The following is a 16,101-nucleotide window of genomic DNA, read 5'->3' as shown; positions in this document are numbered from 1 at the left end:
TGACTTTTTCGAAACCTAAGAGCCTAACTCTGGTGATTTTCCAATCTGCTCGAAAAGTATCTCGTTTGATCTGATTCATTGGCTCATTTGTGCTCTTTCATCGATAAAGTCAAGTGCACCCTTTTCCATCCTCTGATCTCGTGTTCGACGTTCAAAATCGCACTTTGTTTGAGTTCGCCGACGCAATCGCCGTGTTGTGTTTTTTCTCCTTCATTTCACTTCTTCTTTTCATTTTCCGTTACCTCCTTTTTCTCGTTTTGGGTCATCTCATTTCATTAGCAAACAGCACGCTTGTTGTTACGACTAATGTATATGTACTTTACTGTAATCCTATTCTTTTACAAACGTTGTTTTTTTTGTGTTTCTCAATCTCTTCCTCGAGAAATAAAAAACCACACGGAAAATACCAAAGAAACGGCAAGGAGCGTGATTTCCTATTCCACTTATCTTCTCGCTTCCTCAATATGAGAAAAGGAGTGTGAGGAGAACAAGGGATTCATTTCCGAACAACCAGCCCATAATTTTGACTGGAGGTCGCTTGACAGTCAAGAGACAAAAACGTTGACTCAGCGGGGGTTTCTTCGTTTGGTTTTTAGAGAATCCGCTTAGACAGATGTCATTTCTATCATTCTGCAGTGTTTTCTGGTATCGTATTCTTAGCTATGGATCACATTGAAGTTGCATCTAGTTTCTCGTCAATAAGGTAAGAAACGCGATTTTGAATCTCAAAAAATATCTTGTAGTTGGCTATGTATTCGTAAATTTTTCAAAACGGATGTGCGGCACATTTTGTTTAGCCCACTAAAAAAATCTAATTTTTTATCGTTGTGTAGAAGTTTTATATTAGATTTTTTACAGCAATGTGGAAATTGGTGTGTTATTTTTGAATATAATTTGCTTTTTCATTAAAAAGTTTCAAGAAGGTTCTCAAAAACTTCACCAAAGTCGCAATGTGCCGACTGTCATCGGCTGAAAGTATGGTTGAATTTTTTTAAAATTAAGACTGTGACTTGTATCTAGTTGTCTCTCTCAGTTTTGCATTCAGTTGCTCCAATTGTTGGAAATTAAGTTTTGAAAATGTATACTTTCATCTACTTTTTCAACGTTATTAAATTTAGTTTCTTCTCCAACAAATTACAAGTCACCAACATTTAAAAAATTGCCCTACTTTTAGAGAGAATATAGTACACATATGAAACTTAAAATTATCTACTCGATACTTTTTGAACAACAAATTTACTGTTTCAAATAATGATTCATGAACCACAAGGGAAAATATATTAGTTTCAATATACTGAAATTTTTGATAAATTATATGCTCTCTGGGTAGGATGTTGACTGACCTACCCCATCTCGAGGGAACACGCCCGCTCAGTTGTTAACATTTGATACATGGCTCCAACTCGAGAAATTAGTTGCCTTCGGACCCCGAAGCAGTTTGAATATTTCACGACATCTAAATGGGCTCCTCAACAATTCGTATTCCTTCCCCCTTTTTGCAACCATTACTCTTTTCGCCCTCTTTCTTTCTTCTCGTTTCCTCACTCCCATATGACAAACGGGCCGCCAATGCCTTTTTTGGTACCTGCTTGTTCCTATTCTCGACCACCGACCAATTATTCAACGCGTGTTCGAGGTTACTCGATTCCGTGCCAAGCAAGCATTTCTTCATCATTTTACTTCAACTTGTTTCAAAAACGTTTTTGAAGTTAAATGGAACAAGCGAAGTGATACAAGGAAACGAAAAAGAAGACGACAGTCACTTACCCACTTTTTTATCACTCCAAGACAACGACCAAGCTAATATGTTGCGATTTTCTGGACTGGTTCTCCAACCTGTTACATCATTCTCTTTTTTCTTGCTTCCATCCCCCAATTTCATCTCATTTTCGAGAATCTGAAGTTGCCACCAACTGAAAACGCGCCTGCGCAGGCATGTGTGTGTGTGTTTTTTTTTCGATATTCTCCTTCCATAAACTTTCTTCAAGTCCACTTGATGAATTTATAAGATTAGATTTTCCGCAAAGAAGGAGAAATGAAAGCGAGTGGAAAAGAAATAAAAATAGAAAGTTCTCTTAATCAAGTTTTGGGTATTTTCACTGTATTTTTGTATTATGGCGAACTATTTAGGTGTGCTGAAAATGTGCCAAATTTTGTTGGGTACATTTTTCAAACGCAAAGTAGCGTCAGTAGTGATTTGCGCCCGTTATATAGGGTTTAATCGTGCAGCAAATATCTAAATTTCTCAAAAAATCTAGACTTTTGAAATTTTGGCAACTTGCCAAAACTTTATCTTAAAATTTTGTGAAATTTATAAAACATTCGAAAGTGTTTAAGAATGATATTTGTACACAGTAAATTAATCATGTATATTTATATCAACTGCACACTAAAATTACTTCTTTCTTTAAGGGGTTTAGTACCACGATTGTACGCCAAACGAACAAAACTGCTTATTTAACTGAGAAAAAACCAACTTTGTGATTGAAAATTAATTTGAAATATCAAAATAATGTTTACTTTAGTTGAAAAATAAAAAAAAAACCTTAAAAAATGCCTGAAGTTTTCCGTTTGCCTAAATTAGATTTCGCCACATTTTCAAAATTAAACGGCTTTATTTAGACCCTATTTTAGATATAGTATTTTCAGTTGGAGTCACTATTTTTCTATATTTTATTTTAATTTATGATCAAAAAGCAGATTTTAACACTTTTATACCTGTAAATATATCAAAAGTACAACAAGCGGAATGTCCAGTTCCACATCGGAAACAGGTGAGAAGCCCGAGTACGTGAAACATGCTAGCCCTCACTTGTCTGCCCATCTCATCCATTCTTTTGCGAACAGAATATAATAGCGAATAAATTTTATTGGGCCTGGCGGCGGTTGACTGAGGTTGGCTAGCCACTAGCCACCCTCATCCACTGCCTGACCTCTATTTGAGAAGAGTTGATGTCCAGTCACCGCTCTCATAGTTGACGTGTTCTCGTTATTTCAAGTGTTCTTTCAATTTCCCCACCAAGCCCATATTCCTTTTTTAAACGACTTCCTGAAGCTAGGCAGCCGTTACTATCAATTTTGTCTGAAACCATTCTGAAATAATCTACATGAGATGCCCCATCGCGCACCGCGACGGTTTATGAAGACGTAAGTGTTGTTTTGTAGAGGGAAAAGAGACACACAATTGTTACTGAGTGACCCACTTCTATCCGCTATCACATCCTCTTTTTTGATCTATGACGACGACGTGTCAAAATTGTTTGTTTGTGACCATCTGTTTTCGTCACTGAAGAAGTTTTTTGCAAGTTCCGGGGAATAAATATAACACGTGTGGTGTTCGTGGACCAAGATGTTTTTAATTAGACCTTTCAATTGTGGCTTTGAATTTTTATTGTTGGAAAAGTAGTCGAACCCCACAGAAAATTGTAATTGTTTGACTTTTGAAAAATTCCGAAATATTTTGGGCAGAATTCAGGATTTTAAAGTTTTTGCAAATTATGACATAAAATTATCTAGAGTTGAAGTACCATTTCTATAGTTCTAAAATAACCAAATATCATAAACGTTTCAAAAATGTTTCAATTTTTTTTCGAGTCAAAAAGTGGTAAAAACTCAGTTTACGCAATTTTTTAATGTCGTCGCTCAAAAAATACCGTTTCTCCTCATTTTAATTTTTAATTAGGTTTGTAATAAACTTATTACAACATTTGAGGGTTTCAAACATGCAACAGTGCTTCAAATTTCGGAAAAAACTGTAACATTCAGAGATTCATTAATGAAATCTACTTAATTTTTATAATAGTTTAAAATTTACTCTACATATAAATCAAAGTTGAAATATTTTAGAAAGGTATCTTTCTAAACTAAGAAAATTTTAAAACTTTTCCAATTTTGTCACGAAACTTTTTAAAGAATGTACACATGTGATCTTTTACTACTTTTTTTTTGAAATTACCTGTTTTTTCCAATTAACAATAAGATCCCAACTGAAATAGTAATCAAACTTATTTTTGAACAAAAAATATCCGAAAAAAGCGTCATACTAGTTTGACCAATCTTTCCCACAAAAAAGTACCTTTGACGTTCAAATTTTATGGATCCCCCATAAATCGTCAATTATCATTAATCATAAATTATATCCAATGATTGTTACCTTGTTTCAATAGGCACAAGATAAAAAGAAAAACCGATTTATTATTTTTTTCATGCACCCATTGAAATACCGTACCACTCTGAAAACCAAACTTTCCAATTGTCTAAATATTTTTGTTACACTATTTCCAAAAAAAAAAGTGTTTTGATCATTGTCTCGTCCGTTTCTCCTTCTTTTCGATTTTATTGAATCCTTCTCGATCGGCGAAACATGAAGATAGGAGGCTAACCCAGTGACCATAAAAATTGGAAAAAGCGCCGCCAGACCATTTCAAGCCGTCGTGTTTGCCTCTTGATTTCAAGGCTAAGTCTCAAAGTTATTGAAGTACATTTTTAAGCGGAAGGCTTTGTTTCACACACACATACATAGCCTACGTCCTTTCCTCTTCGACACCCCACAAACGATACCAGCAGCATAAGGCGAAAAGGACGACGACGTCCCTCTTTCCTATCGTCTTATTCAATCTTCGTGTGCTTCCTCCCATTACTCTGTCCGTTGTCTTGTCATCTTTCTTTCTACGTCTGGTATCGTGTTGTACAATTTTAGATTTTCAGTTGAAAGAGCTGCTACTGTGAAAATTGAAGGTGGAGTACTAAAATTGCCAAATATCATTATAAAACTTAAAAAAAAAAAGGAAATATTTTTATTTTGGAAGTCGTCGATCAAACACCTTTTTTTCCAAGTTTATGTTTTAATTCTTTTTGAAGTATTAATATTCTAACATTTCATGCGGCAGTGCTTCAGATTTCAATTCAATATGCACCACTTTTTACTCAAAAAAAACTTGCCTTTAATTTGAAAAAAGATATTTAAACATTTTATCATTATACCATACCTTTATGTTACTAAAATTGTTTTTGTCTTAAATTTTTTCCTTGCTTTGCCATATATTCAGAAGAAGACTAGGCCCACACTTTCACACCAACTTTCGGTAATTATATCGGCAACCCTCAATGACTTATTTTTCTTTTTTCCTTCTTTTCTCTATATTTTTGTATACAGTGCTGGCCGAAAAGGTATCCCCTTTCAGTAGATCGGTAGTTTAGCAATATTTTCAACTCAGAAACCAGAAATATTATGCAAAAATGCTCAACAGATAAAATTTTCCTCATAATTATGTCTCTTAGTTTTTTATGCTTAAAATGTTCACAAGAGTTGAGGTCAGAATAAAGCAACCAATATCTCGTGAGTCTATTTTTGATGTTGATTAATATATCGACTGTAACTGAAACACCAGATGTTAAATGGAAAATTCTTTTTTTTTTTTAATTTATAAGTTTTCTATTTTTTGCAACTGTAAACTTTTTCGAAATTTTCATATGTGTTTTCATCACGGTTTTGGAAAAAATATTAATAACTGCAAGCAATGAAACATTATATGAATTCTATTTTGATTCTACAACTTTCCATTCAACATATTCTTTTAGAGTGGCATTCGATTAATTGACCATTCTCAAAAATGGACTCATGACCTGTGGGTCGCCTTGCTTTTTGCCACGACCCTTGTAAACAAGTTGAACATGTAAAAACAAAAAAAAAACAAGTGATTTGCAATATTTTGTCAGTTGAACGTTTCCTCATAGCATTGTTTGTTGTTCTAAGTTATACTCGTTGAAAAATTTGCAAAACAACCGAAAATCTAGGTGGTGATACCTTTTTGGCACAGTACTTGACGATTTTTATCTGAAAAGAAGTATTTTCTGAAAAAAACTTCTACCCTTGAGAAGATAACTTGAACTAATTACAAGATTGTCGACTGCTGGAATTTTTTGAAGTTAATTTTACACACTGAGGGTGCTTGAGAGTGGCGTCTATCCATCAATCCTCAATTTTTGCCTGGTTCTCTTTCACTTTCCTTGATTAGACTTTCGTGCAAAAGACCAGACCTTCATCACAACTTACATGAGGAAGGGAGGGAGTAACCCCCGTTCCTTTTGTTCAACAACTTTCACTTTCTTGTTCTATTATTGAGACATGTAATTGGGGGCTCATCTTCCATTTCCCGCATCTGCTCATCCTAATTGACAGATGTCGTTATCCTGTTGGTCACGCAGGTATCTTATTCTCTGTCTTATTTTCCATTTCCCATTTTCCTTGCCTAGACTTGTTTTGCATTTTGATTGTGATTTCCACCATTTCGCGGTTCACTGATTTCGCAACAAAATTTTTGAATAGCTAAATAGCCAGCTTTGAAAGTCTTCTATCTCTTTGCCGTCACTCATAACACCCATTCACATTCATCAAAATCACACATTTCTTATCATTTGTTTATTATCGCCCCAATAATTAATAATCACATTCTTTCAGCGCACCGGGCGCTTGTGACTGGGAACAGTGTCTGCTGATGGGCTCCGGCGAGCCGACGCGAGCTCGCGCGGTGGTCTCATCATCACACAAGCAACGCAAACCACGACAGGAAATATCTGCATGCCTCAAATGGCTCGTCTTCCTACTCAACTCAATTGTCTTCGTAAGTCAAAGTGGTCAAAGTTGCAAATTCCCTAAATTGAGAAATTTCGAAAAAGAAGATATAGTATTGAGTATAATGGAGTTTCACTTCAATTTCTTCCATAGGATTTGAATAGGTCTATTAGATGGGTGAGGGTCTTTGTTTAACAGACATCAAACACCTTAAGAAGAATTTTTGTATGCACCTGTTTCGTGCAACCATCTGCCTCTAGGTTTAAACATCCAAACAAAGCCGCCACAGATTGATTGGTTTTGCAAAAAGGAATGTAGAGACTCATTGTATTTTGCCCTTGTCCTTTCGTATCTAGCCAATCGGATTTTTGTTTCTGGACTAATGCTGGCCATTAGCAATGGGTCATTTACTCGAATTGTTCAAACAGGACTGTAGGCCACCATGAGAAAAGCGCCGAGTCACGGTACAGTGGATTTGAGAAAAGTTGTATGAAAAAAGAATGGTTGAATTTGTAATGAGAAAAGAATTTAAAAAATGCTCGAAATTTGCAAAAAACTGCACCGTAGTAAGTAGTGCATACCATCTTTGTCTACAGTTTTTTAGTTTTTTTTTCAAAATCAGCCGAGATAGAATTTTTAAATGTGGAATGGTGGGGTGCAATAGAAAATCCTTTTTTTTTGAATATTCACGTTTTGATTTTTTGCTCTCACGGTTCATTTTTTAAATAATTTTGTTTTAAGTAGGTATGAAGTCTAAGTAATGTTAAAGTTGAATTTTTTTTAGCAAACTTCAACAAAAATGTCATCAAAAAGAGTTTTAAATTTACGGGCCTTTAACACTTATTGGCAATTGTCAACGATCAGTTATTTCATACTGAAATATCCTATTTCTAGTGAGCCATTAATTTTAGCAACTGAGCTTCCAAGTTCTTAAGAACAAGTAAACCATTTTCATGAATAAGAGGGAATTGTTGAATAAGTCATAAATTGTAAGCCAATTACCCCATTTTCTTCTATAGCCCATCGCGTTCGCCTTCAGAAGCACTCAAGTTCATAAGTGCGTTAGGCTTCACCTTCCCCCCCCCCCCTCTCATCCAAATTGCCTTTTCGGTGTTTGTGCATTTCCTGCCGAATGTTAATTGAGGATGACCTTTCTTTGCATCAGCTCCTAATTTGCATAAGCCATGTCTGCGTCTATGCGGCACGTATGGATCTATAAAGAATTGAGAACGTTTGAGTCTTTCCAAATGAGAGTTGGCGGCAAAAGTAGAGAAAGGAAAAACAAGATCTATAAATGAAATTCAATTAATCTAATCTGCTCAAATACAAATATCAAATTAAAAACCAGAAAACATTTTTGCAGCTTGTCGGAGTTGGAATCCTAGCACTCGGAGTATACCTATTTATCAAAGATTTTCGAGAGGTTAAGCTGGTGGATATCATTCTAAACCCAGCCATTCTTATTAGTATATTCGGTTTTTCAATATGCGTTGTATCATTTTTCGGTTTCATGGGTGCCTTGCGCGACAATATTTTCTTGCTCAAATGTGTAAGCCTTGAACTCCCAAAAAGTGTCAAATTGTAGAAAATTGTTTCAGTTTGCCGCTTGTGTCTTCTTATCTTACATTCTAGTCGTGGCAGTGACACTAGTCTTTTTCACATTGTTCTACACGGACACCACAGAGGTAGTTTACTTGTAGATCTTTAATAGAGATTGAGTTTCTTATATTTTAGGGTCTTTCTGCAAACTGGTTACTTCTTTATGCCGTCAAAAACTACCACACCAATCGAAACCTGGCTGAAATCATGGACGCACTTCAAGAAAATGTAAGAAGATAATTTAATAGAAAGTACGGTCGTATTTTGTGACACAATAGACACTATAGGCACAATGTATAAATCGCTAACAGATTTCGAAAGTAAATATCTTTAGCTGGAATGTTGTGGAGTTTCATCTATTGCTCAAGGATATCGAGACTGGAACATGAGCTACCAGTTCAACTGTACCAATTCAAATCCTCAACCAGAAAAGTGTGGAGTTCCATTTTCATGCTGTAGGAAGTCTGTTATCTCTGAAGCGGTATGTTTTTATGTTGTTAGATTTTTGAAAAATATTAATATTCAATATGCAAAATTAGGCGCATTTTCTTTGCAAAAAAAGGCACTTCTACAAAGTTCCAAAATAACACGGGTAATACTAGGCGATGAACCAATAAAAAATTTCCGCTTTTCCAATTCCGATTCTCCAATAAAAAATAAGTTTACCACCCAGACTTTTTATTATACCTACTTCTCGGAATTATCAAAGAATATATATAGAAACTCTAAAACATGATCAGTCATGTTTTCTATTCCGATCCAAAATGTTTCTATTTGAGTCAAGGAATTTCGGATAACAAAATAAGTTTTTAATGCAAAAAATGTGTGATTAAATGTGACGCATTTGATTTGATGTTACTTATACATATACCAGCCGTGGACCGCACCTACGGCGCGGCCCCCGACTTTTTTGAGAAAACACATTAGATATACGGTGTCTATCGCGGACCTCGATCGATGTCTGCTGCGCATTTAGCATAAGGTTTCCCAAAATTTCGTTGCTCTGATCAAAGATCAAACTACATAGGGACAGAAGGACACGCGCTTTATATATAGTAAATGATATTGATGTTATATTGATGTTACAAGTTACATATATGTATTATTATTATTTTCAGGCTGGATCATCAAATCCACTGTTACCTGCAATGAGATCTTTAGAGTGCTGGCAAAATGCTCTAACAAAACGACCCGGCGACCTGGAACACGATATTTACACCCGCGGATGCCTTCAGCCGCTTCGGACACTTTTCGAGTCCCACGCAGTGCATGTTGGAGCATTCGTTGCTCTTCTCATTGTTCCAGTGGTATGTCAAAAATTACACAATTTCCACAGTAACAGTTGAAATTTCAGTGTATCTCGGTGTGTCTCACCAACATCCTTGCAAAACAAGTCGACCATCAGAGGTACCTGTTGGAGCGGGAAGCACGGCGAAACGATCGACGGCGAAAGCGAGATCATAACCGTAGAGATCAACTGAACTCGTTGGATCTACTTGAAGAAGGAAAATTCAACAACGCTTCTGCTAATGCCGTAAGATTTTATAACACTTTTTGCAAGTATGATGTACTCCATTAGTGAAATTAGATCATTCTTTGAACTACGTGATTGTTTAAACTTCGTGATTTTTCACGCAAATGTTTTCAAAAAATGCAAACAAAAAACTCGACATTTTGATAATAAAAATAAAAAAATATATTAAATCTGCCCGCTCCTCCTGCAACGGATTGCAAGCTTACAATCTTAATCATCGTTCTTCCAAAGAGTTTTTGTAAACAGGAGGATATTATGCACGTCATCATCACATCATTTCTCACCGCGGGGGCTACTAAACTGCTTGTAGTTTCGCAAGGACCAGCATAGGGCATTTCTCTTAAAGCTTCTCGAAAACCACCAAATGAATTGGAAAATCAGAAAGATGTCTGAGACCATCTTTGTTTTAAAAATATTGTTTTCAGACAAGGCCGAGACCACCGGATATTCCGCCTCCGCTACCACCAATTGAGCATGTGCCGAGGAAAAAGTCACGAAACGCGAGTAGCTCTCCAACTCGAAAGCCCAAATCTGCTGGGGTTGAAAACGCGGCAGCTCGTCGAAAAAGGACTGCGACAACGACTCGAACACCTCCTGCCGCGGCAGGACCCGCGCCAACGCCACAGGCAACCACGACAAATCGAACGCATCAATGGGTACTGCAGCAAACCGATTTGGTTCCTCAAAAAAGCAAATCATAAATGTTATAGTAAATGATATTCAAATTTAACAACTGTTTCAGTTTCATACATACCAAATCTTTCTGTCTCGAACGCGGTGATATAACTTATTTTAGCCTCCCATTTCTTTCTGCCCCCAACTCAACCTCCCCCCCACCCCATCTCTCTTTCCAAAAATTCATCTCCTATCTACCTAGACCGATTTTTAAATTTGCCATACACAATCTGGTGCTCCATAGAAATTTGTACCACTTTCTTCTTTCCGCTCAACAGAGTTGGCCATGAGCAACAACTTACTTTCAAACATCGTCTTTTCTTGTTTCATACTTGGGTCGCCAAACAAGTTGCCTATTCATTGTCCGGAATTCTAGCCATCGCTTTACACTTTTTAGCTTGTTTTTTTTCTAAATTGATTCCTCGATGTTGTAAATAAAGAATTTCAAACATTCAAACGACATTTATTATTAATATTTCAAATTTCAAAGCACAACAAATTCAAAAAAAAGTTGGTCGCTTGAGAGTTGACATTCCTGAAGATTTTGCTTGCTTGATCCGTTTAACACATTGCACTTGTTTGACATCCACCTGGAACCAAACTTGTATAGTTTTACATTTTTTAAGTTTCAAAAGTGTACCTTGAGTACAGCAGTATCCCTTTTTCATGCAATATCCTGGGTGGTGTCCAATCTAAACTTCCGTCACATTATTACTTATTTCAACATGCTAAATTCAAACCTTGCAAAAAAGTTCTGGGCAAACGGCACTGTAGCTGCACTCGGTTGACATGAAGCATTCCTCGTTGGTGCAACACCTTCCCTCAGAAATACAAACTCCTTCGTTTTCTATTCCTAAATTAGAGCATAAGATAATTTTTTGTTCGGATTCCTTTAAATTTTTAACTTACCACAACTGGAACAGCGAATAGTTCTACCATATCGCCTGTACGGACAAGAGTTCAGGAAACAAGCACTAGCTAGGCCGATCGAGATGGCGAGTACCAGGAGGATAGGTGAGGAGCCCATGTTGGAATGGAAAGTGAAGATTGAATGACAACGAATGGCTCTTTCCTCCTCGCCTGGATTTTGGATTTCATCGCAGCTCCGCCCCGCTGATAATCGTCGACTTAAACCGCTTTATTACGACTGAAATCCGCGCGTCTTGTTATTTGGCGATAAGTCGACTCACGCGTCCTTCATGTATATGACTAGCTTTTTTCTTTCATATTGAAAGCTCTGAAACACGGATTTAGTGACAGTTTCTTGGGATGTGTGTCAAAACAAGTCAGGACGTGGGTTTGACAGAAGTTATCAATTCAAGTGACGTGACTAAGATTTGATTTGAAAAATAATTTCAAAAAAAATGCACTAAATTATTTCAAAGGATCAGTAACGGTTCTGGGAATTTTGAACGTGTAAACTCAAAATGTGCTCAAATAATCGAAAATAGTAATTGTTCAACTTTGTTGTACGGCGGTTTGTTTTCCGTGTCGCAGCTGTCTGAAATTTACTGTTTTAAACTGTCATTTTTAAATTGCATGTTTCGGTCGTTTACCAATAATTTAAGCAAAGCCAACTATGACACGGGACAAAATTGAAGGTTTCTGTTAAAATTTGGTTTTTTTTCAAAATATTGAAGTGCCATAAAAAAACGAGGGAATTGCAATTTCAACCCTCCAAGCTTTTGCAAAGCTTTGACAATTCCGGGTAACTCGATGAACTTTACAAGTTTTTTCCAGATGGTTACGGACAGAGCCGTACTGTTAACCTGGCTGAGCTGATCGGTTTATACTCATTTTTTGTTTAATGCAGCTATCTCAAAATCACATACAAAATTCGTCTAAATAATAAAACCAATTGGCACATGACAAAGAAATAATTATTAGGATGTTATAGAAACATTCGGGGTACGATTTCTAAGAAGTAATATACCCTCACACAATTTTAGCAATTTTGGCAGAATTTTCTTTTTTCCAGATATTTTACAACCAGGAGTTCCCAAATCTGCCAATGGATATATGGATATAAGGATATAAGAATTGTCGAAAATAAAACGTAAAACGTGTATTTTGCTGTCACCGTTTTTTTTTAGATTTTTGAAATACACTTCAAATCAAAAAAAAATTATTTTTTGACACTTTCAGAAGAATTGCAGACTTCGTCGATTGCCAAAAACTTCCGAAGGTTTCAATAATTCACAAGTTCCCAACAAAATTCAAAATCAGGTTACAAGGTGTTTTTTATGAGCAGAAGTGAAGCAAAAAGTGTCAAAATTTAGGGCATCTGTTTGGAAAATGTTTTTGTCGTTATTGAATAGAAACTCACAATATGAATCTGTAGTTTGCAATGAAACAATTGTGACGTGTTATAAAAAATCATATGAAAAGAGATTACGAAAATTGAGAAAAAAGGAAGTACAAAAAAACAAAAATGTTACTCAAAATATACTAAATCCGCATCCAGATTACATAGAAGTTCATTGATGTAAAAGTTTTACAACTCATTCACTCACTCAGAATCTACAGACTTCTGACATAAAATTAAAACAACAAAAAACGGCAAAGTGAACATTCTCCAGTTTCGAATATACGCCAAATAGCTAATTCATCAAATTTGGAGCGCACATTGGTAAGTGTTTGAAAAGATGCGGCATTTGCTCTGGGGGATTGCCGCGACTTCACGACACCGATTTGTCATCTGGAGTCAACTGGCATTATCTGCTGCTTTGGTGGTATACTTGTTGCTTTTACGAGCACGTCAATGTGTTACATGCTCATAAATTAGAGATTTTCTACAATCATTATTGCCAGCAACAAGTTCCGTTGTTCCAAAAAAATTGTGTTGTCTTAAGAGGAGGGGCCCTTCTTGTGTCTTCTCCGAGATTCGTGCCTCTTTTTGTCTTTTAGTTCTGCAGAGACTAACTGCGTACTTTAAAGCGACCAATTCCGTACTACTAGAAGATTGCTCTAATTCCATTAGGCTACATCTTTCAAACTGCCGCATCTGGGTCACCGTTACTTTTCCCCACTTTTCTCCCAATTTTTCCAACAAATCCGTTTTGAGCACTCAATCTCGAGTTTATCGTGTTTTGATGACTGTTAGACGCGTAAACGCGTAACACATTTCCAATGGGCATCAGCGTTTTTTTCTTCTTCTGAACAACTTGATAGATTGTTGCGTATTCTATCTTCACCCGTCAGCTGAAATGCCGTTTTTTTCGGAGTGCCTTTTTTCGGTAAGACCTTGTTGCTCCACATTTTTTTCACGCGTAAGGGACTTTTCTCGCTCGTTGTGCATGAATTTTTGTCTCGTTGCCCTCCCATCCTCTCCACTCTTCCCCCTGCTTTAAAGATTTGGCCCTTGTTCTTCAAAATTTTCTGCAAGCAAAAAAAGATAGAAGGAATATTTTTCTGGTCCCCTCCTCGCACCCCTCCATGCTTATTGGCTTTAGCCAACAGGATCATATTTCTAAACGCAATTATCTACTTTCAAAACGATCTCATGGCATCTAACTGAAAGTGTGGTTGTGGTGTTGCTTCTTTTATTTCTATCTATCTTATAGTTTTTGTTTCATTAGAAAAGTACACTAATCGTTACTTACTTCTGTTAAATAACTCAATAATTGGCGTCTTACCATTCCTTCGTTCAATTAGTACTGCATGCAAGCTTTAAATATATTTTTGTAAATTTGAATTTTTCTTTCTTTCATTTCTGCAAGAATTTCCAGCACTTTCAAATAAAGAAAATGTAAAGCAAAACAAAACACGAAAATTTCGAAAACTTTATCTCAACACAACAAAAGTGCATGCAGAAACTTCTAAATTTCGGAAACGTTCATTCTGAGAAACAATTTTTGAGAAAGTCTCAAAATAGGAAGAGTGACTAAATTGTATGGTCCGACATTTACCTGGTTCCCTAGACTAGTTTTGCAGGGTTAACACAGTGCGGCGCGGGGCCCGGTAGATGTCGGACCAGACATATCTTTCACACTTCCAGTTTTATGGTTTTCTATAGAAAAAAAAAGTCCCTCGGGTATGTCTTTAATTTTGGAGTTTATGCAAACATGAAATGCATATTTCTGTTTTATTTAGGAACATATAACATTTCAAACATCTCAAAAATAAAGTACCGTATATTCTCTATTAGTGCTGCAAGCAGCACTAATTTCCAGGCCCTTTTTGAGTGCAGCACTATTAGAGACTGCGGTACTAATTTTCGAACGACTTTTTTCAATTGGAGATCACTAGTTTTTAGTCACAAATGCTCATCTTTTAAGCAGAAATCCATTAAAATTGAGAAATTTTGTAACAAAAATGACCCAATAATTCAATTATGTTTGTAAATTAACTAGAAATCTTCAAAAATATACAAAAAAAACACTCCCCAAAATGTCAAAACTATTGAGTGACTCTTTCAGTAGAAAATGGGGTGCAGCACTAATAGAGACTGCAGTACTACTGGAGATGCAGCACTAATAGAGAATATACGGTAACAAGGTGTAATAATGTTTGCGGAAATGTAGTAATTCCAGAGTTCGCCTCAAAAGCACTTTTTCATTGAAACTTCGAAGCTATCATTCTCTGATCACAAAGATTTAAAAATATTTACAACCACAAACTGTAAGATTCTTTGTTGCCGGATCCATGTTTCGCCAATGTTATTGTTGGACGATCTAATTATTCAAACGCACTCTCTCCGACCGCCTTGGGTTCTTTAAACGAAATGCAAATTCGAGTGCGTGTAAGATAGACCATCGGGCGGCTGGTGCATGGTCTGACAAATGTTCTATTCCATGCCTCCCATTTCACACTTCAACTCATTATTTGTGTGTGTTGTCGGTCGCTACGAAATGCTCCAAATGGCACTATCTAGATGACAACTGATAGCACATCTTGTGTACTGCTCCTCTTTTTTGCAGAATAGTTTTGTTCCGAAAAAGTTTGCCTGTTCATATTCTTCCACTTCTCGCTTTCCAAACTCTCTTCTTCTCAATACGTTTTATTCTCTCTTTGCCTTACGGGCACATCAAATTTTTATGACAACTGTTTCGAGCAACGAGTATTGTACAGTAACGCAGCGAGTTTATCGATTCTTTTTCTCAGCGTTCTCTGACTTCCTATTTGATTATTTGGTTTTCCACGCAAAACTGAATTCAAAAATCATATCACTGTTGTTGAGCTTTTGTTTTGAATAGCAAACAGTTTAGCTTTCGAAATTCGGTGTTTTCAATGAACCGTAAGGCGTGTTTCGTCTTTTCTCCAAGCCAAAAGATACACAACAAATGAACACTGCCTTTTTGAGTCTCCAGAAACCGATAGACAACCTTGATTTGAATAAAGATTCTGTTTCGCTCAATTGACAGCAGCGATCTTTTTTCAATTCTTTCGTTTTTCTCACTTTCTATTTACTTCCCTAACTTTTCTCAATAAAAGTCTCCAAGAAGGGTAATTGATTCAAGGTGAGGAAAAAGGGCGAGAGATACATGTTTTGTTTTCCTGTTTTCTCCACTTGTTCTTTTTATCAGATCTATTTAATCAAAAAGGTTAAAACAAATAGTTTGTTTTACTATCGTCACCATAGGTGTGTGTGCGTGTGTGTTTGATATAAGATTTAATCGCAATTCGGCATGTTTCTTCTATTGTTGCCGCATTGGTTAAACACCAGTTTGGGGTTTTTTTGGAAGAGTATTTCAAGTTTCTGAAAGTTAAAGCATTTCAA

At 36.3% G+C, this 16,101-nt stretch overlaps 2 protein-coding genes and 5 non-coding genes across 8 annotated transcripts; 3 read left to right on the top strand and 4 right to left on the bottom strand.

Moving 5' to 3' along the window:
- Positions 1 to 26: 26 nt before the first annotated feature.
- Positions 27 to 322, bottom strand: T07F12.10. The gene has a single exon (NR_070959.1). It is a non-coding gene; the product is annotated as an Unclassified non-coding RNA T07F12.10 (non-coding RNA).
- On the top strand, positions 111 to 256 carry T07F12.9. The gene has a single exon (NR_070960.1). It is a non-coding gene; the product is annotated as an Unclassified non-coding RNA T07F12.9 (non-coding RNA).
- A 2,540-nt stretch (positions 323 to 2,862) lies between the features above and the next one.
- tsp-14 (Tetraspanin-14) lies at positions 2,863 to 10,836 on the top strand (the record flags this gene model as incomplete). Of its 2 annotated transcripts, none has more annotated exons than NM_001392767.2 (9): positions 2,863 to 3,147; positions 6,461 to 6,623; positions 7,938 to 8,123; positions 8,173 to 8,259; positions 8,309 to 8,401; positions 8,508 to 8,654; positions 9,292 to 9,480; positions 9,528 to 9,707; positions 10,133 to 10,836. In NM_001392767.2, exons 2-9 carry the CDS (start codon positions 6,498 to 6,500, stop codon positions 10,406 to 10,408), a joined length of 1,284 nt encoding a protein of 427 aa, NP_001379941.1. In that variant the 5' UTR covers positions 2,863 to 3,147; positions 6,461 to 6,497. The 2 variants fall into 2 exon arrangements, with proteins under 2 accessions (NP_001379941.1, NP_001367834.1); NM_001380953.1 differs by having other exon boundaries at positions 3,027 to 3,147; positions 10,133 to 10,408.
- Positions 4,498 to 4,632, bottom strand: F39C12.8. Its single transcript, NR_070958.1, has one exon. It is a non-coding gene; the product is annotated as an Unclassified non-coding RNA F39C12.8 (non-coding RNA).
- On the bottom strand, positions 10,830 to 11,423 carry ntc-1 (Nematocin). Its single transcript, NM_001038459.4, has 4 exons — positions 11,292 to 11,423; positions 11,123 to 11,235; positions 11,023 to 11,074; positions 10,830 to 10,972 (listed from the first exon to the last, which is right to left on the bottom strand). Exons 1-4 carry the CDS (start codon positions 11,407 to 11,409, stop codon positions 10,944 to 10,946), a joined length of 312 nt encoding a protein of 103 aa, NP_001033548.1. The 5' UTR covers positions 11,410 to 11,423; the 3' UTR covers positions 10,830 to 10,943.
- A 3,612-nt stretch (positions 11,424 to 15,035) lies between these two features.
- Positions 15,036 to 15,174, bottom strand: F39C12.6. Its single transcript, NR_070956.1, has one exon. It is a non-coding gene; the product is annotated as an Unclassified non-coding RNA F39C12.6 (non-coding RNA).
- F39C12.5 lies at positions 15,036 to 15,174 on the top strand. The gene has a single exon (NR_070957.1). It is a non-coding gene; the product is annotated as an Unclassified non-coding RNA F39C12.5 (non-coding RNA).
- Positions 15,175 to 16,101: the final 927 nt, after the last annotated feature.

Source organism: Caenorhabditis elegans, chromosome X (assembly GCF_000002985.6).
Source record: "Caenorhabditis elegans chromosome X".
Lineage (NCBI taxonomy): Eukaryota > Metazoa > Nematoda > Chromadorea > Rhabditida > Rhabditidae > Caenorhabditis > Caenorhabditis elegans.
Note: the sequence above shows the minus strand (reverse complement) of the source record. Positions and strands in the feature narration are given on the sequence as shown.

Coding starts and splice junctions, on each gene's coding strand:
- ntc-1 (NM_001038459.4), bottom strand. CDS start 11,409: ATGGGCTCCTCACCTATCCTCCTGGTACTCGCCATCTCGATCGGCCTA. Junction 11,236..11,291: donor TATTCGCTGTTCCAGTTGTG/GTAAGTTAAAAA, acceptor GCTCTAATTTAG/GAATAGAAAACGAAGGAGTT. Junction 10,973..11,022: donor GGGATACTGCTGTACTCAAG/GTACACTTTTGA, acceptor GTTTGGTTCCAG/GTGGATGTCAAACAAGTGCA.